The sequence below is a fragment of the Oncorhynchus keta genome, chromosome 13 (assembly GCF_023373465.1).
Source record: "Oncorhynchus keta strain PuntledgeMale-10-30-2019 chromosome 13, Oket_V2, whole genome shotgun sequence".
Taxonomy (NCBI): Eukaryota; Metazoa; Chordata; class Actinopteri; order Salmoniformes; family Salmonidae; genus Oncorhynchus; species Oncorhynchus keta.
Window position 1 is genome coordinate 19756279 of NC_068433.1, and position 14156 is coordinate 19770434.

Consider the following 14156-nt stretch of genomic DNA (forward strand, 5'->3'; position numbering starts at 1 on the left):
CCCTGATACAACCTCTGATTAAGTAAAGCGCCTTTTTTTTACTCGACTTCAAATGGACAAAAGAGGCTCCCTGGTTGCGGAATTAGTTGTGTTCAAGAGCTGCTTCAAACTTTAATGAGGCTATTATACGCAATGCGGGGCTACCTACGGGAGCTCCGCGGCCCGTATTTGGACTTGATTACTTGTTCATGCAAATGAGTTAGGCTGTTAGCACGTGCTCACCGCTCTTGGCTCTCGATGAATGTCCAGCGGTGCCCGATGCTTTATTATATCTTCATTTGCTTTTATTTCCCGTTCATGGAGAGGTAACACGGAATTTTCGTCTCGAGTGAGTGATCCAAGTCGCTGTGGGAGGGGTGTGCGTTCACATCCACCGTCCAAAGAAAGACGCCGGGAAAGGGATACGGTAGTGCGATGGGAGTGGGGGAAGAAACTAGGAGGAGTATCTGTTGCCTTTGTCAGTGGAATAAAGTAATAATGACATTTCATTGAAGTTGAATTAAATGGACCTATCATACCGACAGAGGTCTTTTTTTCCAGCCTCGACACCGTTGTTGCTCTTGATAACATGCTCGGAGCAGCGAAAGTGTTTGAAGAATTTTCCCTGTATTTTGTCCAAAATAGTTTAAACTCTAATCCTTGGGAATCTAAAAAAGAATGAATGCAGTTTTTACCGTACCCCAGAATGCATCCTTATTTTTAAGTGTTGTGAATTTTAATAGGTTAGGTTATTGTGTGCTCCAAGACTTTGTGGAACTGTAACGTTTGACACCTGTAGATTGAACTGTGGTGGTCCAACACCGTTATGCCCTGGAGCAGGCACTTAACCCCAAAAATGGTTCCAAAGGCCGGCTGCACTCCGGCTGACTCTGTGCTCTTCAATGTGTGTGTGGTTTTCTCGTAGGCATATAAAACCTTGGCACACCTAGTCTAGGTTTTACAAACCTTTTTAATTTATGGACAGAAACATATGTTGACCAGATAGTAATTTTTCACTTTTGGATTTTTTTTGGTTTTCAAGCGCTAATGTCTCTGCTACTTTAACATTGATTTGCGCTGTTAATAACATTATACTGTTTGGTAAAGCATTTTAACCACACACGTTCAGTTCGTCAGTGGTGGCTCTGTCTCAAGTCTCAATTGCCTTTCCTTCATTCTACTTTCCTTCATCACTCTGATCTGAAAGAACTGACCTGGTGAAAGCCAGCCTAATGATGAGCTTACGCCATATTCTTTTCACCTGTCACTACAGACAAAGGGGAGGAGATGAGCAGAGGATGGATTTTCAAGAAATTGAGACAAAGCCATGATGTGTTATTTTTCCTAGGAGAGATCCGGATGGCCTTCGTCCTGTACAAACACATCGGAGCCTATCTGTCTACAGAGAATGCCAGCATGAAGCTCGGCAGGGAAGCCATGGCCACCAACTACTCTGTCATTGTCAACTCTCCCGTCATCACCGCAGCCATCAACAAAGAGAACAACAAAGTCTACCTGTCTGAACCGGTCATATTTACCTTGAAACACCTGCAGGTAGAACGTGTACACACACACACACACACACACACACACACACACACACACACACACTCACACACACTGGGATTATCATGAAATTCACTGAGTTTCTTCAAGGGGCAATTTTATCTATCATAACATATTGACGGTGCAAAACGTTGTTTTCATTCATTTTCTCCCTATTATTTTTACAACAGAACAGTCTAACCTGGAAGGCTGAGCTAATATGAGGGTTCTATTGTTCTTCCTTGAAGGCTGGTTAGTCATAGGCGGAGCATTATCTTCCTCCCCGGCTGCATTATCTTCCCCTCGCACGACTCCATCGAAACAGCCCCGGTTTGTCTCCCAACGGCGCCCAAAGCAGAGAGAGAGAGAGAGAGAGAGAGAGAGAGAGAGAGAGAGAGAGAGAGAGAGAGAGAGAGAGAGAGAGAGAGAGAGAGAGAGAGAGAGAGAGAGAGAGAGAGAGAGAGAGAGAGAGAGAGAGAGAGAGAGAGAGAGAGAGAGAGAGAGAGAGAGAGAGAGAGAGAGAGAGAGAGAGAGAGAGAGAGAGAGAGAGAGAGAGAGAGAGAGAGAGAAACAAACAAACACTTGGGGCCAATGCAGTTATTATGGGGACCAACTGGAGTCCGCTGCCACTTCCCTACGTTCTTCTTGCCCCACTGCTCTAATCTCAGTAAAACAGTGCTCTTCTATGAAGTACGTTTGTGCTTCCCTCCACCGCACTTCTGTCAGTGATGACATGTCTTTTTTTCTGAACGGCTGTTTGCTCTGTCTTCTGAAAAGTTGGTTATTTTAAAGAGTATTCTAAGATTCGTCTAGAGAGTATTGAAAAAAGATGATGGATGGTTATATAACTGCAGGTACACTAGAGTATGAATGGATAGGAGGACGTACTTCTCATAGTCTGTCTTGCCAACTACTATGGTCATTGTCATGCCAATCGTGGCAAAAACTAGGATAAGGATAGCCTGGGTTCAGATCTATTTGTGTCATCTTGGCAACTACTATGTTAATTGTCATCAGTGATGTAGTGGTAAAGAAACTAGGTGGTTAAACTTGGTTGCAGTGAATAAAGTAACGCTCCTTATACTTTCAATGCGTTCTTCCGCAAAAGGTGGGTAAACTGCGTTTACTTGTGTTTACCCCCCACTACACCACTGACTGTCATACCAAACACCACCATAGTACTTGGCTATACACCATAAACAGATCTAGGATCAGGCTGTACTGCTCTCCACTCTAGTTAGTCTTTTGTTCCATCGCTCTACAAGGAAAAGTCTTTAGATCAGATGGTGTTGGATCACTGGTCCCAGGGGACTGTGGTCGTCCTCTAGTTATTGTTTCACTTCCTTGCCTCAGCACTTAATGGACTAATTAAAGTCGTGAATGGGACAGAAGGTCACCTGGTCTGGTTATTCCACGGCCGTGCTGCACTGTATCCAACTAGCCATTGGTTGGCTGTGTGGAGGATAACTGAATAAGGTGGGACGTTTATCTCTGAGAGGATCTGCTGATTATGAATGTGTCACAAATGGAATCCTATTCCCTATACAGTGCACTACTTTTGACCAGAGCTGTTTATGGTGCCGTTTGGGACACAGCCCCATGTTCCACAGTCACAGTTTTGATTGCATTGTCAGTAGCAGCCAGATTGTCTTCTGCTGTGGACAATTCCTTTAAATGCACCCAGGATTTAAGGTGCAGTTGAAGTGGCCCGGCAATATCTAGCTGCAAGAGACGGTGGTTCCCCACATCAAGGAAACTTTACCTGTTGAAAACTATTTGAGGCATTCCTATGCATCGGCACGTCTCTCCTCTCGAGCTTTACCTGCATTAAGCTCTTAAGTGACTGTTTTGAAACGGGCCAGCGAGATGGCAGCCGTTAAGGCCCGCCACCTTGCAGAGAGCAGCGGGGCAGTCTATTGTCGCACAGTGAAGGTTAAAGTGAAAGGTTGAAAAGCACAATGAAAGGCTGCCCGCCGCCGCCATTAAACTAAACCTGCACTGCCACCGGGAAAAGGGAATTAAGGGGCTTTTTTCAGAAATATTTTGTCCGGATCTGGAGTTATGGCATTGTGTCGAGGTTATGAGAGCTTACCTGGAATTAGCCCCATGCGTTTCCATTTAACCCAGCCAGAGCCGTTTAGAAAAGAAACATGACTCAACCTGCAATCAATGTGTGTGTTTTTCCTCCCATTAGCTCCATTGTGCAGGGGCCCATAGGCTAATTGTTATGTGGTTTGTCCCCCACAGCAATCCAAGGAAAGCTTTAACCCCAACTGTTCTTTCTGGAGTTATTCCAAGAGGACCATGACGGGGTACTGGTCGACGCAGGATTGCCGGTTGCTAGGCACCAACAGGACTCACACCACGTGCTCTTGTACCCACCTGACTAACTTTGCCGTCCTCATGGCTCACGTGGAGGTCAAGGTAAGGCCTGTTCCACCGGCTCCTCATTCCGTTTGCTTTCAGCTCAGATCCCGTAGAAGCAATACACATTCCACAAGTAGTAGACGATGGAGAGCTCTGTTTTGCAACCTTCATAGCACATTCTACAAAATGGCAGAGTTAAGATCGAAATCTAAGAGCTTTTTTTTTTGTGCCGAAAGCATCTTTAGTGTTTTGTGTAGTAATTGTCCCCTTGCCTTGTGCTAGGCCTTGTGTGAATAGTTGGAGAGAGTGGCCAGAAAATGGAGGGGAAAAAAGGAAAATGCATTTGGACCTTCAGGAGTTCTAAGAGGCTGCCGTTCAGTCGTCTTGATACATACTATGTTTGAAAGCATTTAGAACACGTGAACGCACAATTCAATGTTTCGATAGTTCCGATAGTCGCGTGTTGATGAATTGAAGGAGAATCAGCATCTCTTTAAGTTGTTGGAGCCTGGTACTGGGAAAGCATAAATTAACACATTTACATTTTCTGTGTATAATAGACCAATCACGATAAAAATGGTATTTATGCGCCTCCTAAAATATTTGGGGTTGCTGGTGTTTGTTATTGTGCTTTTAAGTGTCTCATTGCGATGCTTAAATCCAAGTTTACTTTTCAATTAATGTTATTTCGTTACATTGAAGCAAATATATTGCAACTCCATTTTTTATTTTTTACTTTGACTTTTATTTGTTGCTGTCTGATACAAAGACTCGTATGAAAGAGATTTAGCGAAAGGGTGCATTTTATTTTAAAAGCATGAATTGATATGTTGTGTGTGCTCTTTTACCTGGGAGAAAAGATCTGGGAGAAGTTCTTTCTTTGCACTGTTGGATGCTTCATTGTCCGCTTTCGTCTTCTGGGAAAACAACAGAAAGTGAAGAGAAATACAGAGCTGTTTCACAGACACAGGAAAAGCGAGGAGGGAGAGGAGGGATAAAGAGAGGAAACATATAATAGGAGAGATCTCCTCTTTTTTCTCTCTCCCTCTTTCTCCCTCGCTCTCTCCCTCTCTCTCACACTCTCTCTCCCCTCTTTCTCTCTCCCTCTCCCTCCCTCACTCTCCCCTCTTTCTCTCTCTCCCTCCCTCTCACTCTCTCCCCCCTCTTTCTCACTCCCTCTCACTCTCTCTCTCCCATCTTTCTTGCACTTTCTCTTTCTCTCTCCCCCCAAGGCAGTGAACCTTAATCAGCAGGGAAGGATGACTCTATAATGTCTCTCCCAGTTTGCCCAAGGCCATGTAACCACAGACCTCCCTTCTACCCGAGCTCCCACCCCGCTCCAGCCAACCAGCCCCTTTGGTCCAAAGGGGGTCACCCCCAGTGAGGAGGAGTTACTGTTTGTCACTAAGCCGCTTGGCTTGGGGGAGCCAGTGTGCTCAAGCCTTGGTGTCAAACCGGGCCATGAATGCAGAGGGAAGCTGCGAATAATCTAGGGGCCTTAACAGAATAAAAGAAAACGGATGAAAAATAGGGCAAAATGGGTGTGAAAGAAGCACTTTGTCATATGATTCACTCACCTTTTGGAAACTCCAGGATGCTGGTGTTCATTCAGGGGGAAAGTGGAAAGTCGTTACACCCCAATTCCAAAATTGCTGCATTTTTCTACTCGAAAGACATTTTGGTTCTGAGGAAACGCAGGCATCCATTGACACACTGCCAAGGTATTCCAATCCGGAAGCACTAATGAATGGTGAAGAAAGAGCACAAAAATGCCGTAAATTGGAGTGACCATATTTTGTCTCCATGGTAACTAAACATATCGCGCTGTTCTGTCTAGGCATTGTTATTACACATTACCCTCTGAGTGAGAGATTGCAGATTGGCATGCCGCAATTACCATCTTCACTTTGAGCGGGCAGAGGCCCGCTGTCGCCGTCATCTTTCGTTTTGCTGTATTCCGGCAGATAGACAGGGTGTTCCAGTTATAAGTGACAATAATACTACTCTACTTTAAAGTTCGGGAAGTGTTTGGGCTTTCATGATAAGACGTTGTTTGATACGTTCAGTTGTTCATGCACAGCTTATTATTATAGATATTACTTAGTCCTAGAGAGAGATATTACTAAGTTGAGGTATCGTTATAAGGCTGTAGTAGTTGGCTGAAGTGATGTCTCTACAACCCGTTTTCAACCAGAACTGTACCTGCTGGACATTTTGAAAGCTGACCAAATGCGAGTACATAAACCTGTATTAAAAGCATGAACTTGGTTATTTAATGATGTGAGCTTTTTCTTAATTCTATTAAGACAACATAGACCAGCTAATGTGGTGCCTTTCATCAATAACGGCCCTCATCTCGTTCTTGATTGCACCACGCTGCCCAGTCTTAACTTTCATGTTTGTATTTTACCTTTGAACTTAAAGCATATGGGTGATTATTGCGCTAGCTCGGTATTGTAGATATGTGTATCTTGAATCCACGGACTCTGACTCTCTGAGGAATTAATTATGTAACTTTGATCTCTGCCAAAGGAGGTGAAAAAAGATCCATCTTTGTCTATTGAAAATGGTTATGTACTTTTTGATTATCTGTGGACTTGCACTTATTATTTGAGCTTCTACTTCTAAAAATGCACCTTTCCAGAAACAAATCTCTCACTGTTGCTGCTTGCTATAGACCTCCCTCTGCCCCCAGCTGTGCCCTCGATACCATATGTGAATGATTGCCCCCCATCTATCTTCTGAGCTCGTGCTACTAGGTGACCTAAACTGGGACATGCTTAACACCCCGGCCATCCTACAATCCAAGCTTGATGCCCTCAATCTCACACAAATTATCAATGAACCTACCAGGTACAACTCCAAATCCGTAAACATGGGCACTCTCATAGATGTCATCCTAACTAACTCGCCCTCCAAATACACCTCTGCTGTTTTCAATCAAGATCTCAGCGATCACTGCCTCATTGCCTGCATCCGTAATGGGTCTGCGACCAAACGACCACCCCTCATCACTGTCAAACGCTCCCTAAAACACTTCTGCGAGCAGGCTTTTCTAATTGACATGGCCGGGGTATCCTGGAATGACATTGACCTCATCCCGTCAGTAGATGATGCCTGGCTATTCTTTAAAAGTGCCTTCCTCACCATCTTAAATAAGCATGCCCCATTCAAAAAATGTAGAACTGGGAATAGATATAGTCCTTGGTTCACTCCAGACCTGTCTGCCCTTGACCAGCACAAAAACATCCTGTGGCGTTCTGAATTAACATTGAATAGCCCCTGTGATATGTAACTTTTCAAATATACACAGGCAGTTAGGAAAGCTAAGGCTAGGTTTTTCAAACAGAAATTTGCATCCTGTAGTACGAACTCCAAAAAAGTTCTGGGACACTGTAAAGTCCATGGAGAATAAGAGCACCTCCTCCCAGTTGCCCACTGCTCTGAGGCTGGGAAACACTGTCACCACCGATAAATCCACCATAATTGAGAATTTCAATAAGCATTTCTCTACGGCTGGCCATGCTTTCCACCTGGCTACCCCTACCCCGGTCAACTGCCCGGCAACTTCCACAGCAACCCACCATTGCCCCCACTATTTCTCCTTTACCCAAATCCAGATAGCTGATGTTCTGAAAGAGCTGCAAAAATACAAATCAGCCGGGCTAGACAATCTGGACCCTCTCTTTCTAAAAATCTGCAACAATTGTTTCAACCCCTATTACTAGCCTGTTCAACCTCTTTCGTATCGTCTGAGATTCCCAAAGATTGGAAAGCTGCCGCGGTCATCCCCCTCTTCCCCCTCTTCGACTCTGTCAATCACCACATTCTTGTTGGCAAGCTCGACAGGTTTCTCAAATGATTGCCTTGCCTGGTTTACCAACTACTTCTCTGATAGAGTTCAGTATGTCAAATCGGAGGGCCTGTTGTCTGGACCTCTGGCAGTCTCTATGGGGGTGCCACAGGGTTCAATCCTCGGGCCGACTCTCTTCTCTGTATACATCAATGATGTTGCTCTTGCTGCTGGTGACTCTGGTACACCTCTATGCAGACGACACCATTATGTATACTTTTGGCCCCTCTTTGTGTTAACTAACCTCCAGACGAGCTTCAATGGCATACAACTCTCCTTCCGGGGCCTCCAACTGCTCTTAAATGTAAGTAAAACTAAACGCATGCTATTCAACCGATCACTGCCCGCACCTGCTCGCCCGTCCAGCATCACTACTCTGATTTATAATAGGTGGACAACTACAAATACCTAGGTGTCTGGTTAGACTGTAAACTCTCCTTCCAGACTCACATTAAGCATCTCCAATCCAAAATTAAATCTAGAATTGGCTTCCTATATCGCAACAAAGCATCCTTCACTCATGCTGCCAAACATACCCTCGTAAAACTGACCATTCTACCGTTCCTCGACTTCGGTGATGTCATCTATAAAATAGCCTCCAACACTCTACTCAACAAACTGGATGCAGTCTATCACAGTGCCATCCGTATTGTCACCAAAGCCCCATACACTACCCACCATTGCGAACTGTACGCTCTCATTGGTTGGCCCTCGCTTCATACTCGTCGCCAAACGCACTGGCTACAGGTTATCTACAAGTCTCTGCTAGGTAAAGCCCCGCCTTATCTCAGCTCACTGGCCACCATAGCAGCACCCACTCGTAGCACGCGCTCCAGCAGGTATATCTCACTGGTCACCCCCAAAATCAATTCGTCCTTTGGTCGTCTTTCCTTCCAGTTCTCTGCTGCCAATGACTAGAACAAACTGCAAAAATCTCTGATGCTGGAGACTCATATCTCCCTCACTAGCTTTAAGCACCAGCTGTCAGAGCAGCTCACAGTTTACAGATGGGCTATCTACCTACCTCATCCCCATACAGTATTTATTTATTTATCTTGCTCCTTTGCACCCCAGTATCTCTACTTGCACATTCATCCTCTAATTACTTTGCCACCATGGCCTATTTATTGCCTTAAGTCCCTTATCTTACCTCATTTGCACTCACTGTATATAGACTTTTTGTTGTCTTTTGTTCTACTGTATTATTGACTATGTTTTGTTTATTCTATGTGTAACTCTGTGTTGTTGTATGTGTCGAATTCCTATGCTTTATCTTGGCCAGGTTGCCGTTACAAATGAGAACTTGTTCTCAACAAGCCGACCTGGTTTAATAAAGGTGAAATAAAAAACAAATGCAAATTGAAGTGTTGTACTGACTGAAGCATTGTCAACATTAAAAAGTCACCACAGTCCTGAAGGCCATCGACAGTGTGACTCACTATCATATCCCAATAGGCAAAGGCTCACACCGTGTCTGTCAACGACAGGGAATGAGGTAGCTGCCATCCAAAACAATCGGGAAGGGATTAAGTGCCGTCACTTTCGTCTGTCTCACCTCTCAGGCCTTTTGTGCACCAACGTGAGCTGTTCCTGCCGACGCACTGAAGTACACCCGTCGGCCACGTAAACAAATGAAACTAAATGGCCCATCACCAGCTGTGTGTTAGTCAGAGATTACGTCGCTTTTGTGTCTCCGGGAAGGGAAGTGATTGCGAGTTTCGAGAGGGTTTGCTTAAGCGGTCTGTCAAAGTACAGTATGATATCTCCTCTAATCAGTCAACTCCAATTGCTCTCTCATCAAACATAGAAATATTATGATAATAATAACGAATATTTTAAAGGGTTGTTTAAGTCTATTGATAAGCTCCTCTATCCAGCTGGAAGTTTCACAAAGAGAACATTTGGTTGTTGTTTGAACTAAGGTTTCCAACGGCTGTTGGGAATTGCTTCAACTTGTCCCAGCAGGTCGTCATTCCTGTCAATATCCAACATGATCTCTTTTAACCCTAAAAGTGCCAACGGGTCCATTTTGGTCTCAAGGGGTGATACAGTACATGTCATTATTTCGATATCCTGTTTTTGATCCTGAAATCTTGGACTTTTTCAAGCAACTACTTACTGACAATACCCCCCACAATTTACCATGTTTTTTTGTGTTTATATGGAAGAATAAAAAATGATATCTTTTGTATACTAGTGGTGTGCGGCAAACATGACGACCTAACCGGCCTCTCAATGCCATCGTGCACATGTTGAGTTTGTCTATCCCCGCCAGACAGACAGGTTGAAATATCAAAACTAACTCTGAACCAACTGTCACGTTCTGACCTTAGTTCCTTTGTTATGTCTTTGTTTTAGTTTGGTCAGGGTGTGTGTTGGGGTGGGTCGTCTATGTTTGTTTTTCTATGTTGCGTTTATGTGTTTGGCCTGGTATGGTTCTCAATCAGAGGCAGGTGTTGTTCGTTGTCTGTGATTGAGTATCATACTTAGGTAGCCTTTTCCCACCTGTGTTTTGTGGGTGATTTATTTTCTGTTCAGTGTTTTTCCATTCACCGTACAGGACTGTTTGTTTGTCGTATTTTTGTTCAGTGTTCAGTTATTTCATTAAAAACATGGTCACTTACCACGCTGCGCATTGTTCCTCCTCTTCTTCCACCTACGGCGATCGTTACACCAACTATATTAATTTGGGGAAAGATCGAAACATTCTTGGACATTTAGCTAACTAGCTGTCTGTTGCTAACTAATTTGTCCTGAGATATAAACATTGGGTTCTTATTTTACCTGAAGTGCACAAGGTCAATTTTTTATGCTGGATCTTTGTAGAATTTTGACCCACAAAGTTTTGTGACACTCCACAGATTAAAGGGGAAACCTAATTAGTTTCTTGTAAACTCTCCGCGTTCTTCTTCCTCCTTCTTCCTCCTCTTCTCCTTCTTCGTCTCCTCCTCCTTTTCCCTTCTACTCCATAGCGGTTGGCAACCAAGTGTGGACCTCATTCATCTTTCAATCACCCACGTGGGTATGTGCTCGGAAAAACCAATGAGGAGATGGGAGAGGTGTGACTTGCAGCGCATCATGCTTCACAAATAGAACCAAGGTCTATTTTAGCGCCTGGCTACCCCAGATTCAAAGGCCCCTTTGATTTCTACAGAGTGATGTCGTATTCATTCCAGTAATGCCATTTAAGCGGTTGATCAAATATAACACCAGTGTTACTAAAGGACCAACATTTGGAAAAGCCTGCTTTAGACTTCCTGGTTCAGTACCTTAATAGTCCAGACCCACCACCCAGCCAGCTACTCCAAGGCATCAACAGTCCACTCTTCATCGAACCACCCTCCTTTTGAATTTAAGCTTCTATTTCCAAGACAGCCCCGGGGTGGAGGAGGCACTGTTTAAATAGCAGCTACAACCCCCCCAGCCGAGACTTAGAAAGATAGACCTGTTGTCCCTCCACATACAGGCCATTACTTAGGTAGTGAGCGTGTAGGCCGGGATTGGGCTGGAGGTAATATCGAGCCACCTGTAAGTAGCACCATTCCCTAGGGACCACCGGGGTATAAATCAATGGTTCCTCTCAATAGGATGATGGTGGTGGTGGTGGTAAACCCATATATCAGTGTCCTGGTGGGGTGTCTGAATTGGAAATGATGAAGATACCGTGATACATTCTAGGCTTTGGACAGTATAGATGGCACAGTCAATGTGTGCACGGTTCCCACGATGTTAACTTAGAACCTATTATAACTTGTAACTTCCATCCACCTATGTAGAGTAGCTTTCGAACCTTCTAAATCTTAATGTGGCATGATAACCTGTTGTGGTCTCAGTGTCTTGATGTTCATAAAAAGAGGTCATCCATGTGCTTTTCTGTCTGTTTATTTAGTATAGGATGAACTTTAATGTTCCATGGGGGAAATTGTCTCAGACACGTACCCTGGTTCAATCCTGGGCTGTATCCCAACCGGCCGTGATTGGGAGTCCCATAGGGCGGCGCACAATTGGCCCAGCGTCATCCGGTTTAGGGTTTGGCTGGGGTAGGCCTACATTGTAAATAAGAATTTGTTCTTAACTGACTTCCCTGGTTAACTAAAGGTTAAATACTGCTGTATACAAAATTGAGACTGTACGTTACACTCTCAACTTAATACATACATTACCCATATCACCATACACTTCTCATACAGCCACATACATAATCCTTAGCATATTCCTTCAGCTTTACTTGTTGCTGTTCAGGTATTTGATGGCCATGGGAGTGAAGGAGTGCTTATACCTGTTCAGCTTACATGTGGGGACCCTATAGCGTCTGCCTGAGTCGGAGGAGGGACCCTATAGCGTCTGCCTGAGTCGGAGGAGGGACCCTATAGCATCTGCCTGAGTCGGAGGAGGGACCCTATAGCGTCTGCCTGAGTCGGAGGAGGGACCCTATAGCTTCTGCCTGAGTCGGAGGAGGGACCCTATAGCTTCTGCCTGAGTCGGAGGAGGGACCCTATAGCGTCTGCCTGAGTCGGAGGAGGGACCCTATAGCGTCTGCCTGAGTCGGAGGAGGGACCCTATAGCGTCTGCCTGAGACGAAGGAGGGACCCTATAGCGTCTGCCTGAGTCGGAGGAGGGACATGGGAGGGGTCTGAAATAATAATCTGATAACGATCTGTTAACGACATCTCAGGATACTCTCTATGACCACATAGTAGAACAGGAGCTTTCGTTTCTGGTCAACTCCAATTACACTGAGTCTATGTAGGAAATAGAGGCGTTGCAGTCTGCAGCAGACACTCTCCACTTCGATCTTCCAGCTCACCACATTGTCCATATTTACACCCAGATAATTATACGAACTAAACTGTGCTATGTTGAGATTGTGGACAAGCACTTGGTCACCGACAGATTTGGGGTCAAACGCCATCTCATCACATAAGGAAAAAATGACGTTGGATAGATCCACGTCCCGACTGCTATATGAACGCATTCCACCTTAGGAGGCCGCATACATAGTCTACTGCCGGCATTATATCACGGTTATTGTCGCTGAGGACATTGTACGTTTCTATTAGGCACATGCACTGAATAGAAACGTCAAGGTCTCCTCCTGGCCCTTTAAACCTGATAAATGGTTTGAGATCCCTGATTCATGTGCCCTCTTTGCTACCCTCTCTTCGTCCCATACAGATCGTAAATCCTTGCCCATACGTGAAAGCGCCGCGCGACACCCCTCAGTAGGACTACTGATACCCTTACTACAACATTTGCCCTGCCCCACCATATTTTATGACTGAAGCATGCTCTCTCTCTCTCTCTCTCTCTGTGTCATCCAGGTAGATTTATGCATTTTAATTGGATTGGCATCATGCTGTGAGCTGTTCTTTGAGGAATATCAAGGAAGGAAGGCTTATCTTCTCTCTCCCATTGGCCCACATGATCTTGACACGTCCAGAGCCCAGTGGAGGCACCCCTGTTAGGATGAAGGGTCTCAACGGCAATTCATTTGTTATAGTTTGATATCTGATTGGATGGACTTGATTGGAGGTGTTAGGATATAGCGCAACAGGGAATGCAGTTGACATGTACACTGAGTGCACAAAACATTAGGAACACCTGCTCTTTCCATGACATTATTGATGTCACTTGTTAAATCCAATTAAAATCTGTGTAGATTAAGGGGAGGAGACGGGTTAAAGAAGGATTTTTTTTTTGATCCTTGAGACAATTGAGACATGTGGTATGTGTGCCATTCCTGGTTTGAGTGTGTCAAGAACTGCAACGCTGCTGCGTTTTTTACGCTCAACTGTTTCCCGTGTATATCAAGAATCGTCCACAACCCAAAGGACATCCAGCTAATTTGACAACAACTGTGGGAAGCATTGGAGTCAACATGTGCCAGCATCCCTGTGGAACGTTTTCGACAACTTGTAGAGTCCACGCCCTGCCGAATTGAGGCTGTTCTGAGGGCAAAAAAGGGGGTGCAACTCAATAATAAGGAAGGTGTTCTTAGTGTTTTGTCCACTGTCTGATTTCCTGGTAACAGCAGGCCATATGTTGTGCCTCGCGGTAACAGATCAGGGACAAACCCAATCTCCCCCGGCATCTGTCTGGAATGAAAAATATGTGTGTTCAAGAAATAAAAAAGTGTGACGGGAGAGATTGGAAGAGAAATCGAATGTGCACAAGGCGCGTACCGCCCTAGTAAGTAACATATCCACTGGTATGACTCGGAGGCCACCCACGACACAGAGTGAATTTTGGAGCGAGTTAGTCCGCTGCTTTGGGGACCCCGTGCCCCTTCCCGCCACGGACGCCTGTTAAAGGAGAGGAGCGTTGAGGTTGAGCCACCGTGGCTCTGTGGCGGTAGTGTGCGACAGCCAGCTGCCATCCCGGGCGAGACCCCAGAAAAGGGCCTTCATCGTAA

At 45.0% G+C, this 14156-nt stretch overlaps 1 protein-coding gene across 14 annotated transcripts in view; it reads left to right on the top strand.

Annotated features, from left to right (window-relative positions):
- LOC118392710 (adhesion G protein-coupled receptor L3-like) overlaps nt 1–14156 on the top strand; it is a 324261-nt gene that overhangs the window by 266156 nt on the left and 43949 nt on the right. For all 14 annotated transcript variants that reach the window (XM_052459521.1, XM_052459531.1, XM_052459520.1 and 11 more), the window contains 2 exons: nt 1328–1533; nt 3772–3948. In XM_052459521.1, coding sequence (XP_052315481.1) covers nt 1328–1533; nt 3772–3948 — 383 coding nt within the window. The remainder of the gene's footprint in view (nt 1–1327; nt 1534–3771; nt 3949–14156) is intronic.